The sequence below is a fragment of the Pyxicephalus adspersus genome, chromosome 6, assembly GCF_032062135.1.
Source record: "Pyxicephalus adspersus chromosome 6, UCB_Pads_2.0, whole genome shotgun sequence".
Taxonomy (NCBI): Eukaryota; Metazoa; Chordata; class Amphibia; order Anura; family Pyxicephalidae; genus Pyxicephalus; species Pyxicephalus adspersus.
In genome coordinates this window covers 30,611,385-30,629,491 of record NC_092863.1, presented here as the reverse complement: position 1 = coordinate 30,629,491, position 18,107 = coordinate 30,611,385, and the positions used below count along the sequence as shown (strand labels likewise).

Here is an 18,107-nt window from a genome sequence, read left to right as displayed (position 1 = left end):
ACTGCAAAATTCATACTTTCTTATGCAAAAACACATATTTGAACATGCTCCAAGAATAGGAGATTAAATAATCAGTAAGAAAAATAACCCCCAAGCCACCAAATACACATACAGTTAGGTCTCTAAATATTTGGACAGAGACAACTGTTTTCTAATTTTGGTTCTGTACATTACCCCAATTAATTTTAAATGAAACAACTCGGATGCAGTTAAACTGCAGACTTTCAGCTTTATTCATTGGGTTGAACAAAAAGATTGCATGAAAATGTGAGGAACTAAAGCCTATAGTGGTGGCTTAGGAATAGCACAAATAGTTAAAGTGTCTTTGCATAGCTTAAACTTTCTCTCACAGTAGTCCAGTAGCTTGGTAACCCTAGATAAAGCAATTTAATTATTATTACTGATAATTTAGGCTACCCATCAAGCAAACAGTGAAAACTGAGAGAAAGGGTGCCCCTCAAATGGCTGGTATTTGGGAATTGTATTATAGAGTTACCTAATTTAAGGGTTAACTATGGAGATTTAAAGGCAAATGATATCTTCATGTAGACATCTGGTTTTAGTAAAAATCACTACAGTGCTGTGATGGCCAGAAACATGATACAAAAGAAAAACTGTATGCTTTCTTACCTATTGCCCCTAGAGCACTTATTGATAACTCCTTTAATTTAGGGCTACTGGAGCTGCTCATGCACCCCAAAATTCGCTCCATTAAAGTGGGAAGGTATGGTTCAATTTTACTTCCTGAAAAAGAAAACAGATTGTAATAAAAGCCTATTTTCCAACTATTTGCTGAAGAAATCAAATTCTAAATCTTTCTCATGCAATAAACAAACAACTTATTGGATTACAAAAAAGATCATGTTTTGTTTTTTATTTTGCATGCCTAACAAAATATGAGAGTACATTTATTTAATGTAAATTATTAAGGGACTGAACAAATCACTACCGTATCACTGGGCTTAAAGAGACATGCCTGATCACCACCTGCTGGATGCTTTCAGTATAACCGATGAGCTGTGTTCAATTTACCATAGCAGACTATAATCCTTGTGCTATGAAGAAATGTCACCAAAACAGGAAACAATGGCTGAATGTAAATATGCTCTAAAAAGCAATTTCATACAACAAGTTTAGACAACTGTTGCGTTTTTAATGGTAGCCTGGAACATTGAAACTGTACATAGGTCAGCCAGTTCACTCATTTTAGGCATCTTACTCATCTACGGCAATGCAGGTTCTATGTACAGGTAGTCCCCGGGTTACTTAGATTGGGGCTGTAGGTTTGTTGAATTTTACATGTAGGTAGGAAAAGGTACATTATTTAATTAAATGCAATTAGGACAGATGTTTGTTTCAACATATTATAAGGCAGTGTGGTGTCTGCTAATGTATAAAATCCTCACTGTGAGCTAATCACAAACAAAGCACAAATAAAAAAAGTAAAATTTATGACATTCATTAACTTCTGAAACAAGCTGTGCTTTGATATGCAAAAAGAAACAACTGCAGAGTTTGTATTGGTCAATACAGTTACAAGAGCTTGCAGAAGAGCTTAGTTTCGGCTGTGTTTAGAGAAAGATTTTTTCTGCAAATCATGCAAACCGTCCAAGTCTCTGTCCTGCACATGAGAGAGCAGGGAAGCTCTGTATCTAGGAGTCGTCCATATGTCAGATGTCCTTAACCCAGGGACTACCTGTAGTTTGATGCAGCAATATTTCTATGCATCCCACATATGCAAAAGTTTTTCTCTCTATCTGTTTCATGTTTCACCAATCAGATTTATACTTTCAGATATAAATAAAAATGGTATCTGCACTTATATTTGTTCCATCAGGCATTCTGTAAGTCTGTAGTATGTGTGTTTTGGAGTACATGCTCTTATTTGATTGATTGATTTGGATTGGGTTAGCATGAATCCCACAAGACTGTACTCGAGTCTAGCAAATGTGTGCATTGACACCATGTACTGCACCTGTGCTGTGAGGCAGTGACTATTCTTTTCATAGTTGTGTCTAGACTGTACCTTTACTACTGTTGAATTCCTTTTATAAAAAAAACAGCATCCTACACTGTTCCCTACATTGGACTTGAAGTACTAACTAACTTTTCAGAAACAGTCTTGGTGTCTGAAGGAGGTAAACAATTTAGTAAAAGAACAAGTAAATACAACTTGTAAGAAGAAATACATGAAAGTTGCAATAGCTGACTTTGGAATACTGGATAACTGCAATTTATGTAAAGAAAGAACTGTAAACCAGCATAATAATAGCAAAACAAGCATTTTCCAAAAGTCAGCACAAACTCTTGTCACATATTAGATTTACTTTAAAACCCAAAAAACAAATATTAAATTTAATACAAATTACATTTATTTTTATTTTTTTTTAAGTCTCGTTTCTTGGCAATGCTGAAAATAACACATGTAAGATTATTTATAAAACAAGGAATCTAACATTCCCTCAAAAATTCCCTGGTGGAAATCAATTACTGTCATTGAAACACATGGACCTGGAAGATTATCATGAGGGAATGTCAGATTCCTTGTTTTTTATAAGTAGAGCCCTTAGTGTTGTTGAGTGACAAAACCCACTCTATACACTGTATATATGGAGGAGAGAAGGTGGCACCTTAGGCTGTGTCCTCCTCACTAATTATTACGTAGGTGGTATCTGGAAAGTATTATAATGTTGTTTGAACCTTCAGATAAGTGCATCAGACTTTACAAAGAAACCGATCTTATGGTCATATCAATAGGTAATTTTCTGTACATGCATATATCTAAGAACTGGTAAAATGCAATATATTACATTTTTGTTCTCGGTTTACATTTACTAAATATGCAATATATCTAAAATTTTCAGGTCGACTCTTATCAAGTTTCCCTGTAACTTGGCACATGTAGCAGATGTCCATTTATGTTTTCATTTACATTCCCAGGTATATCACTAAAACAATTTGAAAATATGCATGAAAGATATAATATATAGGTATTATTAATCACATAAAATTACATTGATTTGATCAGGGAAAAGCTACATGATCACATCACAAAATCTCCATATTTTTACGACTAATTCCCTGTGAATGCATATGTTTTCCACCCTGTGTATACAGGCATCCTATACACAACAGTATTATTACTTATGGACGATTTAGCATCAGCTCTCACCAAGATTCTCCACAAAGTTCTCGAGGGCAAAATAAGCCTTGGTGAGGTGAGATGTATGAGAAGGATCCACACGTGACAAATACTCCAGGAGTAAAGGGAGTACAGAATCTGCATAGCTACTGATATCTGGCTATAAAAGAAAGAGTAGTAAAAAGAACAAGTAAGAATAAGTGGTGAGAACAGTTAAAAAAATGAAAATATTTAAGAATATTCAACATATGTCAAAGAAAACAACTACTTAAATAAAATAAATCTCAAGGTTATATAACACATTTCTTCATTAGCATTTGTACCTTCCAGGACTTAGATTGTCCCCGACCACATCCCAAATAAAGCACAAATACAAAAAACAACACGGTTTAGATAAGCCAAAATTTTTTTAGGGACTTTTAAGGTCAGGCATATATAATCAATTAAATAACAATAAAGTAAAAACCACATTAAATTTTATTTGTAATACATTAAAACGTACATTGCACAAGATATAAAACCAAAAAAACAGCACTCAATAGATCTCCCAATGGAAGCCTCTCCTACTGAGGTATTCCAACAACTTCAATGCATAAATTTAGAATAAAACATTGATATATTTGCTACATTAGCCAACAAACCAATTACAAATCACATCAATAAACTTAAGCTACCTACACACGTCCAACGGTTCTTGCCCGATAATCAACTCAGGGCCGATATCGGGCGAGAATCGGGTGTGTGTACAGCGCCCATAGTTCAGCTTCTTGTGAGAAAGCAACGCTTAGATGACCATCAGCACTCAGCACCGATGTAAAGCTGCATACACACCTGCAATTATTGTCATTTGAAAGAATCCTTTACAGTCCTTTCCAACGACAGACGACCGCACGATGCATGAACGAGTGCCGTACATACAGCACCGTTCTGCTCTAGGGGGAGGGGAGAGGGAGAACGACGGATTGGCACCCTGCTGCGTGCTCTCTCACTTCCCTTGCATTACGATCATTTGTCGTCCATGGATCCGCCAGGACGGTCGTTCCGACGATGGGCGCTGTACACACACCCGATTCTCAACCGATATCGGCCCTCAGTTGATTATCAGCCAAGAACCATTGGATGCCTGTACGTAGCCTAAGTTTATTGATGTGATGTGTAATTGGTTTGTTGGCTAATACACCTGAATCAGCTGAGGACATAGATCCAGAATCAATTGAACGTAATGGGGTCTACCATTATTGGAAGCTCTTGAGATACATTAAGGATACTGATAAAGTGAGATTAAACAAAAATGAAGGTAATCAATTTATCTTAAAAGATATATTACTTAATAATATTATTTTTTCATCAATCATATCTATTTTGAATGATGATTATTTTAGTACACATATTGAAACAACAACCCCCCTCCCGCCCTACCGCGTGGTAGTTCAGCTTGTTGTGAGAAAGCAATTTTATTGATGTAATGTGTAATTGGTTTGTTGGCTAATGTGGTGAATATATCAATGTTTTATTCTAAATTATGTAAAAAGTTAACATATACTTGAAGTAAATATACCTAAAAACTGATTATCATTTGTAGATCTCCTCTTCCTGAGGAAGCGTATATAGTATCCACGAAACGCATTGAAGTTGTTGCAATACCTTAGTAGGGGAGGCTTCCATTGTGAGATCTATTGCGTGTTGTATTTTTAACAGGTATTTTTGGTTTTATATCTTCTGCATCATACATTTCAATGTATTACAAATAAAATGTATTGTGGTTTTATACTTTATCGTTATTTAATTAATTATATATGCCTTGTAGGCTCATCTAAACATGTTTTTTGTATCTGTACATTCCTTTATTAGACTACTGCTTATGTACAAATAACTGCTCTAACAACAGCCTCTTGACTGGGTAAGATATCCAATGCGGTCATATAAGGGCAGGGAGAAAACCTCCAGCCCTCTTCTCTCAAATGTGAGGTCAAAAATGCAACAAAGAATGTATAAGTAAAATAAAGCACATCAGAATGAGCTAAAGTCAGTTTGATTGTTTTTCTAACTGAAAATAAATAAGCAATTTACCTGTAGATGCTCAGAAAACTGTCCCAAGGCATACAGGGCTGCATTTCTGACAACATGGCTATTATCTGAGATGGCCTGGCAAACCAACTGCAGCATAGACTGGAGATGCCTACAGAAGAAAAGTATTTTGAAGATTAAACATAAACCATATAAATAAAACACATACATAAAGTTGCTTTCTCTAAGGTTTAATCTACATGGACTGTTCCTATCTGTTTAACCTCCTTGACGGGTTAATTCTGTCCAGATCTGTATGTATAAAAAGGGTTCATTGTTTTTTATGAAAATTTATTTTACATTATAGGCCTGTATTTCTTAGGCATGACTCAAAATCATAAATCAAAAATACTGAAACCTGTAATATAACTGTACAGTAGCATATATATATATATATATATATATATATATATATATTTACACACAGGTATTTTGTATTGAATCCAATACAAAATATTTAGAAATTCCCGCCAGATACCCGAACGAACCGATGCATGCACCGACGTCACCGGGAACTCCCAGAGAATGTCAGCGCACTCGCCGGGGGACAGATCGAAGAAAGAGGACCCGGCCAGAAAACGGCCACGGATGGGCAGAACACCAGAGAATGCCAATGGGACCAGGTAAGTGTTTTTTATAATTTAAGCTACCCGAGTGTAGCTTTTTTTTTTTACACTGAGCAACACTCGGGATTACTGCTCAGGGGGGTTAAAAGGACTAGACCACATTTGTGGGCAGCACGTTTTTGAGTATTTAAAAGAACGCTTCTAGAAAACGCTTCTTGTTGCATTTGTACAACCGATTTGTAAACACCTTATTCTGTCTATAACCACTTCCTTTGAAACCAATGGGGGTATTTGCAAGCATTTACAAGCAATAACAAGAGTTTTTAAATGCTTGCATTAAAATTAAATGGAGGAATTTTACAGACATTTATAAGCATTTTTTACTGTAAAGAACTGGACACCTTGTCATAACATATAAGTAGCAGTAGAATGCCATATATACTGATGAATGACAGATTTCTGTATATAAGATTCCACGTTCAGAGATAATATTCAGAATATACAGGGTAAGCATACATACTTGTTCCGGATATGATCTGCACAGCCCTCACTGAGAACAGCAAGACACATAAGACCCGCTTTCCGCTCATATGGATTTTTGCTAAGGAGACATGGTTCCATGAGTGGGGTCTGAGAAAGAGAAAGACTTATTTGAAACAATAGTGATAAAGTTATATGTAGGTATGTAAACTTAATATGGTAATGCAGATGAAGGTATAGAAGTAGAAGAGCATGAAGCAACGATAGCAAGGATTGTAAAGAATCAAGAGTAAGGCAAAGTTCCTATAACTTCATGATACAATAGATAATCTTTTCAGCACTACTGCTCTGTAAATGTCCAACAATATAGTTAAAGCTTCAGTTACTGAAGCTACATACAAATTCCAGGATTTTGTTCCCAAGGATGATAGTTTGTGATTACCTTGGGTGAAAAACAGCTATCAACCTTTTCTGTTTCTAATGAAATGGGATGCATTAGAATGTCTCCTGCTTGTTCTACCCTTACTGTTTGTACTGTGATGTTTTATTTCTACTGTCCCTGGAAGCAATCTTTAATGATTACAGTGACAGCGAACTAGTGTCTGTATGTAGCTTAAGGATGAAAGAGAAGAAAGAAGAGATACTACTTTGACAATAAACCCCAAAGAACAGATAGATAAAAATATTGCCAAAAAATGTGTTTATTTACCAATTGAGAAAACAATTTCTCTGGAGGCAGATGAAGGGCCAGGATATCAATCACCTATAAAACAACCACATTTGAATTAACAACTTAAAATTATAATAAAAGTACACATTAAAAGTGATTTTAGTTAATGTAAATTATTACAGACCTGAACTGCATAGTGTTTGGGTATCTGCACCTCAGCCTGATCTTCTAATAACTCGTCCTCATCTTCTTGGTCTTCAGGATCTAACTGTCCCGGAGGAGGCTCCGCACACATGATTGGGAAAACTGCATTGAGAATCTGGGGCAGCAACTTCTGCTTTAAGATGGACTACGGCAAGATACATAAGTTAATAGACGAGAATCAAGTTTGAGAACAGAAGAAAAGTAACTGAGGTTACAAAAACTATGGCTACAGTTGTAGGTAAATCCTTGCAATAATTTTCTCTTAAGAGTAATTTAAAGTGGTTTTGTGCACATTTTCTTTATTATGTTAAAGTAGAAGAAACGTCTTCTTAAAAAAATAATTACAAGGTCAAAGGGAAAATTTCCTGGTATTTTACGAATGAGAAAATGTCAACCAATGCAGTTTTAAATGATACACAGGCCAATTTTCAGAATTTGGGAGCCATGGATTACACACTATCTGCCATCTGACTTTGATTGGTCCTTTTTAAATATTTAACTCACTGTCCTTTGATTATAGCTGTGGGTTTGCAGCGTCAACTGAAATTCTGCAGGCTTTTTAGGCCTCACCCCCCAACCAACCCTCTCTCTTCCCCCACTTTGTTTTGTGGTGTATCGATTTATGTAAGAATATATTTGCTAAGAAACATCCTCCATGCTGCTGCACCGTGGAGATTAAACTGTGTTCTATCTTGGGACATTACTTCACCAGCAACAAGAGACTTTACTACAGATCAAAGAACGCCTGTTGGATGTCTGATGGGCTTTTCTCTCCCTTTCTGTTTTGTTCAATCCTCTCTTTTTAGTTTTTGTTGTTTTAATTCCTGTATTGTTTACATTGTATACGTAAGTACCTCTGTCCGAAATATAAATGTGTTGTGTTAAAAACATTTTAAAAAATTTTAATAACAATGTATTGAAAAAAAAAAAAAATGGATGATGGGTAGGTTTTTTTCATGACAGAAAAGACTATGTTAAGTCTGTTCCTTTAAATTAATTTCTCCCAGACATCTATCTCTTGCTCTTGTGAAAAGCCCTTTGCTCACAGTGCTAAATTGCTCAAGCTGCAGGTTATGGTGAATGTCAGAGGAGTGACTTTAGAAGACTTTATTCTGGGTTTCAACAAAAACCAGTAGGGGCCTGATTTAATAAAGTTCTCCAAGGCTGGGGAGGACACATTTAATTCAGTAAAGCTGGGTGATCCAGCAAACCTAGAATGGATTTTTTTTCAAAGTCATTTGCCATTTGCTAGCAAATGTTTTGAATCCTGGACCAAATCTATTCCAGGTTTGCTGGATCACCCAGTTTTACTGATGAAAGTGTGTCCTCTCCAGCCTTGGAGAGCTTTAATAAATCAGGCCCTTTTTCTAAAGGAAAGTACTTGAGCTCCATTCTCCTATGCAATGGGGGTATACCTCAGCTAGAACTAGCAATGCTTCTCTCACTAAACCGGCAAGTGGTTGCCCATGATTTGGCGAGTCTAGATACATGAGCATCACATAGGAAGATACCACTAATTAGGTGGAAAAAAACACAAATAATTAGTAAATGTAAACATACAAAGCATAGCACATACATATAAACCAGTAACCAAATGTGTAACAGTCATGAAGTAAAGTAAATACCTAATGACAAGATACCCACATATCAAAAGCCTCAGGGCAAAAGATAGAGAAAACCAATGTTGGGCAAAGGGAAAACCTGGTCAGAGCAGGTACATTTTTTGCCACTTTGCTTCACTCAGCTTCTAACTTTAATATAAGCATTGAGGGCCCAAGTCTCACAATTGCTGATCTTGCTGCCCCTTCCCAAACTACTACGTCTATTAGGTTTTATTTAATTAAGCACCAATGAATGTAAAAAAATAACAATACTTTAGGTCAAGGGAAGAAGGGATAGCAAATAACTGTGTTTTGTACAATGACCCTTTAAAGCCCTCAAATGGTTGTCATTAGTCATAGTTGATTACATGCTCACACTATGGAACTGAAATAGAGACTAAGTTGGCACCACCTTAGCTTCAAAAGTATAGTCAAATTTAGTCCTGCTTTAAGTAGCCATTTCCCATCAAGCGAATCATTATTAGACAAACAGAATGTCACTTCCATATTGGCATAAACGTCAACTTTTTTTATTACTTCATAATATGACTTACCTTGCTTTTCAGTTTAATAAGAAAGCGAATACAGTAAAGTGCCTTTACACGAAGGTCATCAGAAAGAGACTTATTCACAGCGATCTGAGACAAGACAAAAAAGTTAAGCTTAATAATACTCCAATAATGAGAAAGAGAACAGATTTTTATTCAAACACTACGGAGCTGCAAATGTTCTAAAACAAGTCAGGTATCAGGGCCCTGTATGCCCGAACCTTAATCCCTTAGATTTAGTCTGCTGGTGTGCTTACACATTTTTACACTTTAAATTTTATTATAACTGCCTAATGGGTCATTTTAAATCAACAGAATTAAAGAGGTAATTAGGGATAGAAAAAGAAAAGTAAACAACATATATAAGAAAGGCTAAGGATTACACATATATACTAAGTAAAGACATATATATCTTTAATAACATAATAGGTTCAATCAAATACCTCAAGACAGAAGTGAATGACCTCTGCTAGGTAATGAACAATAACAGACACTTCGCTTTCCATTAGTTCATCAAAGACTTCCATTGCTTCACAAGCCTGGATCTGAGAAAGAGACAATTAAATACCAAGGTAAGAAATGCAATAATACCAAGGAGCAGTGAATGGGTGCTATACGGACTACTTTAATAAAAGTCTATGTACTCTTGACTAGAATGTAAGCCAGACAATGTTATAAACTAACCTAAAGAACTTCCATGCAAGTAAAAAATGGTTAGTGGCAGCATAAATAGTAAGACATACCTCATTGATTTGTATCAACTGCTTGATGGCTGTTACTAATTTAGGAACCAAAGGCCTCAGTTGGTTCTGGGGACAGGAAAAATAAGATGAAGGGAAAGTAAAAACAAGCCGATAATAAAAGAAAAATGCTGGTTAATAAACTTACTGTTTCATTACCAACAAATTCAGGAACAATGCTGGTGAGAGACTGCACAGTATAGAAAAGCAATAGTCCATTCTGAAGATCACACAGGGTTTGCTTAAAAAGTTTAATTAAATCTGGGAAGTAAGGATGGAAAATCTCAGCGTTGAGATCAAGAGCACAGCGGAGAGCCAATAGTCCAACCTAAAATAAAAAGTGTGACATGATTAGAGAAATGATAAACTGGATAAAGCAAGTCTAGGTTTCCACTGTGTAGAACAAAAAGGATTTGGGAATTTGGATACATCTGCTATACAACAAATACCCAGAACAATAAAATACAAAGACATATCAGCACTGCTTCGGGTTAATATGAACCTGAACTCTAACTTTTTTCCCCCCTGATTCCCCACAAAATAATAAGACGACATGCCTGTTCAGGGAAGAATAATGATGGTATTCTAGAAGCATTGGGAAAAACAAACCTGTCTCTGCTCTGGTATATTGCTGTGAGATGCCTGTAGAACAAATTGGATGAATTGTGGCCAACGCTCCATTTTTTCATTCCTAAGGACTACCGCGCATAGCTGTGCAAGAGCATGTCGCACCTTGTGTCTGAAACCACAACCAAGAAAATTCAAACAAATCAAGTTAAAATACAAAATTCTGAACACTAACATTCTAACTACATCAATCCCCAAATTTAGGAAAAACAGTTAAGTACAGTATATGATTGGCCAAAGATTTTTCATTAATGTGCTTCTATTCAGGCCAAGTAGAACCTGACACTTTGCCTTTGACTCTCCTGACTCTCCCATGTTCATTTCATGATAGAGCTGATTCCAGAATTTTACCATTTAAGCCTATTGTACAGTTGTTTATCTTTCTATCTTTCCTCTTTATTTACTTTGACTCTGTAATAGCATATAAATGATGTATAACTATACTTGCTAAATTGTAATGAATTAATATTTAGGTTATTATATAAAGACATTTGTGATCAACTTTATGAAACTACATTGCGTCTGTGCAGCACCAGTAATGCATTTCACATATTTAATAACAACATTTATAGGTTTGGGCTCATTACACCATACAAGGAAAGCAGCTCAAACTGAATGCCTAAAATAGGTAAGGTGAGAAAGGGCAGCACCCCAGTAGGACTGACCACTAGTCAAATATAGAGCTGCCCCCCTATAAAGATTACCTGGACTTTTTGATATACAAAATCTACGTCCAAGTATTAACAGTACTAACGAAAGCAGCTACTACAAAAATCGGCAAGATCAATAACAATGTATTATAGAAAAACTGGTTTGATGGACATACATGCATGTTCCAATTTACTTGTCTTCTATTGAAAAATTAAACTGAACAGATCAAGGTAACCTACCACTACTTTAGATCAATACTTCATGGTGCTAATGTAGTAATGTTACTTCATACATATAAGAAAGCTAATAGAATGCTTTCCTACTGTATGGCAAAATCCCACCACATCAAAGAAACAAAGACTGACTTGTATTTCCTAAGCTTTTTGGAAACCATACTGAAAGTCCCCTATTACATTGGAAAAAAATACCCAACAGATGTATTAAAGTACTGTAAAGGACACAAAATAGTGTCATGTGAATGCCACTTACTCGGGTTCTCGCTGAATGGCTTCTAACAGTAGAGGCTTCACACTACAAAAATAAAAAGACGTTTCACAAAAAGTTTCAAATAGTACAAAGAAGAAAAAGTTTATCAAAACAAGATGTAAATAACATACCACAATAACTTACACCTTATAAAGTTGGATTCTGATTAGTTGCTATGGTTTATGGCACATACCTGTAACCTGTAAAATAATAACTACTAACAATTACTTAATTATTAATGCTGAACCTACAGGCATAAAGATATGAGCCCATCCAGAGATCCATGTGCAAATGTCATGGTCAATTCAATACCATACAGGTGGTACTGTAGTTTAAATAAGTCAAAATTGATTAAAATTAAAAAAAACTTTAGGAAAACCAAAACTCAATGAGACACTTATTTCAAAAAAGGCCTACTTGTGTCATGGCACATTGAGAAGTTAAAGATTAGGACAGGACACAGGAAAAAAAAAACGCACAGAAGATATTTGCCATCTCTTACTGACCTCTCTTGCTGCTCTACAGGCATAACCTTCCATCGTTTACTTAATCGTCTGCGTAGTAAAACTGCAGCAAACTGGCGAATCTAAAAGAATTACAAGAAAAATTAGGACGAATCAACAGTTTCTAGTCATGTTTCTGTGTGTACCAAAATGGAATGTTTTAAAACTGACCATGCACAGGGTACAGAGCGTTCATGTACTTTCATTTTTAAGATTTTTTTTAATATAATACAGGCTACCTAATAGACCCTGAAAACATTCACTTCTACATTTAACACTGCCATATTTTAGCTAGATAGAACAATTCCGTTATCATCAACTAAGTTACAAAAGCTGACTGCATATTTACCCTCCTGGTATTTTATAGTGGTTTCAATTGATAGACACACACTCTCAGGGATCTTATCACGCAAAAGACTGCACTTGGACCAGGTCCCACACCCATCTCCCCTCATTGCTATTGAATGTACCAAGAGAGATGCAGACCCCTTTTGTCTTTTGGAAACTTCCTGTTATATACTGCAATGAACATGGTTAGCTGATTATTTTATGCAGTTACGCTCCATTAAGTTGATGTTGTATTGAATTTATTAAGAATCCATGTATTCCTTTTTTTAAAATTAAATTAGATTCATTGTTTGTATGTACATCTTTATATTTATTCAATTTAAAAAAAAATTCAAAAGCTGACAAATTGCTTTGTCTACAATTGAAAGTATATTGCATTTGTGGTAGTGGTTAACAAATACCTCAGACTTTCATGCATCAGCATATGTGGATTAACTAGGCTTACTAATGATTGTGTCAGCTATGTAGATATTAGTAGCAGCGGATCTAAGGACTTCTATTCAGCCCTTTTGGTTATTCTAGTTACAAAAAGTTTGAAAATCAGTCAAAAAAACTAGACTTAAATCCTTCCAAACTTAAGTACAAAACTATGACATGTAGGGGTTAAAACTCCAAGTCAGACTTAAAAGTGTCATTAGATTAAAAATTGCTAAAAATGTTTTTTTTCCTGGTTGTTATACTGAATCTTTAGCCCTAAAACACTACCATAGAACAAGGATTTAGAACAGAAGTTTTCACTTAGTACTTAGTAATACTTGCCCCAGGTTAGAGACTTCAAGTACTAATGTTACATTATTTCTCTGGGTGGAGGTTCCTACAACCAGCACATTTTATGGTGTTTTTATAGTATTAAATTAAAAGAGAGATAACACAAATTAGGGTCAGAGTGAGTGCCTGCCTGTTTCCCTGTTTGTGGTAAAACTATAAATATGTTTAGAATGGAAGAGCTGGCATAAACAGATGTCTGCATTTCCCCAAAGCTCTAAAAAAAAAGTATAAAAGCAGCAGGATAAGTAATTACAAAGCACTATCTGCAGTTCAACAATCCTCTGTAACAACTCTGAACATTCATTTAATTACTTTGCAGAGAGTAAGCTTGCCTATTCTCTGACTACAGAGGAGAGGACATTTCAATGTAAGCACACTTGGAGCATAACAAAAATGCTTTTTTTTCTAGCACTGCATCAAGTAAACACTGCATTAGATATGTTTAAGGCATCAAAGCACTATTCTTGCAGAGTTAAAGGCCGATTACTATTGACTCAGTTTATCTATTGTTTAGAAAAAAGGAGACCTCATTAAAATCTGACTGTGTTGTTGACATCATTGATGAACCTCCTACATGCATTTTGTATTCCTACTGCCACAGTCCTTGTCACTAAGTATTAAAATCACATAAAAATATGCGTTTAATTGGAAGAATGTCTATCAGTTTTTTACAGGGTCTTAATGTGCACCAGCTTGTCAACATACATAAAATGTTTTTTGAACATATCATATATTAAGCAATGGGGCAGAAGTGTCTATTAGTAAGGGCATGTAACTTAGTTTAAAGGGAGCTTGTCAAGATAGATACATGGGAGTTGCTGCAGTTGATTTGTATTGAGGGGTGGAAGCTTGAGAAGGGTCTCGTGTCTTGACTGGCTGCATTTATATCCTGGATGTTTTATGTTGAAGCAAACTTCCACCTTCACAATTAATCAACAATAGCACCTCTCATGTTGGAATTGTTTCATTTCCTGTTTAAAGATAAAAATGGACTGATACAAGAATCTGAAAATTAACCCTATTGTAAACTACGTCATCCCTCTCTCCATCCCATCTAACACTAATTGGGAATAGAGGAGCTCTTGTGTCACAGCTTGCTATGACTACCTTAAACACTGCAATGCAAGCTTAAATCAATCCTTAACACATCTCTCCCCCTTTGGACTTCTTGAAATCACCTAAAAAAACAGTTTGGAGAATGCGGTAGTGAATACCTGTGAGTCCTGAGCACTTCGGATGACATCACACAATGCTGGTATGATAAGTGGATCCTTGACGGCTTCTTTCAGTTGTGCTGTGGCCTAGGAGGAATGGGAAGATGTAAGTAAAATAATGAAGAACTTTTTTTTTCTGCCAATTGCAAAATGATGATTCCAAATTTTCCAACTTGGAAATGAAATGATCCATAAACTGGCCAACAAACAATGAATCTCAGTAGCACTCATTTTACCAACTGTATCTGATTATGTTCTTGTTGGAAAATCTGTTCATGTATGTTGTCTCCACTCCCACATGTATGTTGTAACAAGACATTCCTCTTTAAAAAAGATGTCAGGGTTTCAGATGTGCCAGATCTTCATTGCACATATGGAATACTGGCTCATTAGGCAATATATATTGGATACATGATAAAGAGTCACTGTTGGCAGCCACATTTCTCCTGTCAACAGTTGGATTTATGTCATCTTTTATACAATGTCACAATATTTTAAGCCATGATAAAACCCGCATAAACTTTTGAAAAAAATGTTCCACGTGCCTCAAACTAAAAGGTATTTTACAGGTATTATTAATAAACAGTACTTATGTAGCGCCAACATATTATGCAGCGCTGTACATTAAATAGGGGTTGCAAATGACAGACAGATACAGGAGAGGACCCGAAGAGCTTACAATCTAGGAGGTGGGGGAAGTAACACACAATAGGAGGGGAGAAGTAGTGAGGGTTTTAAAAGACAGAAGAAGATGGGTAGGTAAGTTTGAAGAAATGGGTTTTGAGCGCTCTTTTAAATGAAGAGAAAGTAGGAGCCATCTGAATAGGACGAGGACGACCATTCCAGAGAGTCAGGGTCAGCTCTAGAAAAGTCTTTGAGCCGTGCGTGTGATGAGGTTATGAGTGAGGAATTCAGTAGTAGGTTATCGAAGAAGCGGAGAGAGTGGCAGGGGGAGTATTTTTTCACCAGGTCAGAAATGTAAGTGGGACAAAACCTTTGAAGGGATTTGAAGGCAAACCACAGGAGCTTAAATTTGATTCTAAGGTGAAATGGAAGCCAATGGAGAGAACTACAAAGAGATGCAGCGGAAGAGGAGCGGAGGGAAGGATGGATGAGTCTGGCTGCAGCATTCATAATAGATTGTAGAGGAGAGAGTCGGGTTAGTGGAATACCAGGACAGGACGTTACAGTAGTCCAGACTGATATGATAAGAGCATGTACAAGGAGTTTGGTGGTCTCAGGGGACAGGTAGGGGCAGATTTTGGAGATGTTGCGTAGGTGAAAGTGACAGGACCTGGAAATGTTCTGAATTTGAGGGGGTAAATGTGGGGGCAGAATTTAAGGTGACGCCAAGACAAGGTGCCTTGGGAGGGACGAATACCAGTGTTGTTAACAGTTAGATATATGTCAGGGGGAGATTTGAAATTTGAGGAGGGGAGGATGATGCGTTGAGTTTTATCCAGGTTGAGTTTCAGAAATCTGTCAGACATCCATGATGAGATGGCTGACAGGGACCATGATACCTTATCCAGGACTGAGGGAGAGAGGTCAGGGGTGGACAGATAGATTTGAGTGTCATCAGATGGTACTATTCTCTTTTTTTCTTGTACAAAGGATTCTAATAAAGAAGTGACAATGAAGACATGTAAGTAAATAATACGGGAGAGCATAAAGAATCAAAAAGCAATTTACAAAGGGGTGGGAATAAAGTGACTGCATTAACCCCAGACCACATAAACATAGTACATTATTCTATACATAAACTGGAGAAAAAACAAAAAAAAGAGTAAATAAAACTGTAAACACCTAAAATATTAACTGATTCCTCTGCAAGATAGGGAAGTTTCTCTCTCTCTCTCTCTATATATATATATATATATATATATATATATATATATATAGCAGGTGCCAGGGTATGAAGATGTGTTGTAACAAAACATGGGCACCGGTGGATAATAAAACATTATATCATATATATATATATATATATATATATATATATATGGAAGAGAGTGAAAAGTATGGGAAAAGAAAAGATCTACAAGAGAGGAATAGAGTAAAACATAGAATCATGGGGAAGAAGGGGGAAGAAGGGGCAAGGAGGGCTAGAAAGGGAAAAACAGGCTGAGCAAAGAATCCACCAATGTGCTGGTCTAAATTCATTCCACAAACCACAAGAAATGAGAAGGGGCAAGGAGGGCTAGAAAGGGAAAAACAGGCTGAGCAAAGAATCCACCAATGTGCTGGTCTAAATTCATTCCACAAACCACAAGAAATGTGGTGACAAATTCTCAGTGAAGTGGGGGGGGACAGTCATGGTTGCCAAGCAGTCAGATTACATTTTCTTCTAAAGCAGTCACAACTGGATGGAAAAGCCTGCAGGCTGCTAGCATAATACCCTGCTTGTTCTCTGTGGGGAAGCAGTGGTCTCTCTGCAGCAATCTATCACACATGCTATCAGTATTTTCATGCTACGTATTTGGCAGCATTGGTTTAATTTATTTACTTGGCTACAATAGATGAAACAAACAAGGGGGAACAAGAAATCAGAGAAATGGATGTGTTGTGCATAATAAATCATCAGGACTCCATACAGAGAGTGTTGATCAGTCCTCTAGGATCAGGTAGCATGTTATCAGAGGGGCATATGGTGTGTACAGCACAGTGCTGGGTATATGGCTCAGAAAACTAATCACCAGCCCATCCGCTGTGACTGTCAACACTGACACCAGACTGCCTATACTCCGGCAATGGCATGCCGCATTGGCACCACTGCCAGCTCCATGCCCGCAGGATCCCTGGCGGAGTCCTGTCACTGAACCCTGCTGCCCCTTCCTCTGGGGACAGCCCTTTACGTTTCCTACCTGCTGAATGAATGCATTGTCCGGCTGTAACAGATTGGTAAGGATGCTCTCCAATATGTTGGACATGATGACAGCCCGTCACCCCGGTGACACAGCCCTGAAAATTGGTCTCAGCTCAGTAGCCGGCAAATGCCACAACCTGCCTCTTCCACGTGGGTGCCGGTCTGGCGTGCCTGTCACAGCGCCATCTACCGCCGGGGAGGAGCAGAGCCTCTGCAACATCTCCCCATGCTGCACATTTCTTGCCTTCCCAAAAATCGCTGACAGACAGACCTTGTCCAACTAAAAAAAAAATAGCTATTTGTCATAAAGGGGTTTCTATTCATTAGTAATGTACCTTCAAACCAAAGCCTCCTACTGTAACTGCACGTTGTTCTCATTTGGTATCACTTAATTACTGACTGTGCTTTGCCCAGCTCCCCCACCATCATCTTCCTCCTTTAGGGATAAGTGATGGAGAATACTGTAGTTTGTTATAAATTGTTGGGTTGTAGGCCCCGCAACCTGCAAAATATCCCTCAAACTTTGATCAGATGATGAACAGGATTTTTAAATAATAGGTGGGCCAGTTAAACACCCCTAAAGGGTTTTCCCAATTACTTTGAAGTCTGAAAATCAGGTTATTGAC

General features: G+C 36.9%; 1 protein-coding gene across 1 annotated transcript in view; it reads right to left on the bottom strand.

Annotated features, from left to right (window-relative positions):
- The window catches only part of IPO4 (importin 4), a 47,479-nt gene extending 29,843 nt beyond the window's left edge, over positions 1–17,636 (bottom strand). The window contains 15 exon segments of the mRNA XM_072415065.1: positions 631–744; positions 3,173–3,302; positions 5,213–5,321; positions 6,296–6,405; positions 6,965–7,018; positions 7,110–7,274; positions 9,285–9,368; positions 9,722–9,823; positions 10,022–10,087; positions 10,167–10,346; positions 10,628–10,757; positions 11,786–11,827; positions 12,289–12,368; positions 14,616–14,702; positions 17,480–17,636. Coding sequence (XP_072271166.1) covers positions 631–744; positions 3,173–3,302; positions 5,213–5,321; positions 6,296–6,405; positions 6,965–7,018; positions 7,110–7,274; positions 9,285–9,368; positions 9,722–9,823; positions 10,022–10,087; positions 10,167–10,346; positions 10,628–10,757; positions 11,786–11,827; positions 12,289–12,368; positions 14,616–14,702; positions 17,480–17,545 — 1,519 coding nt within the window. The 5' untranslated portion in view covers positions 17,546–17,636.
- Positions 17,637–18,107: the final 471 nt, after the last annotated feature.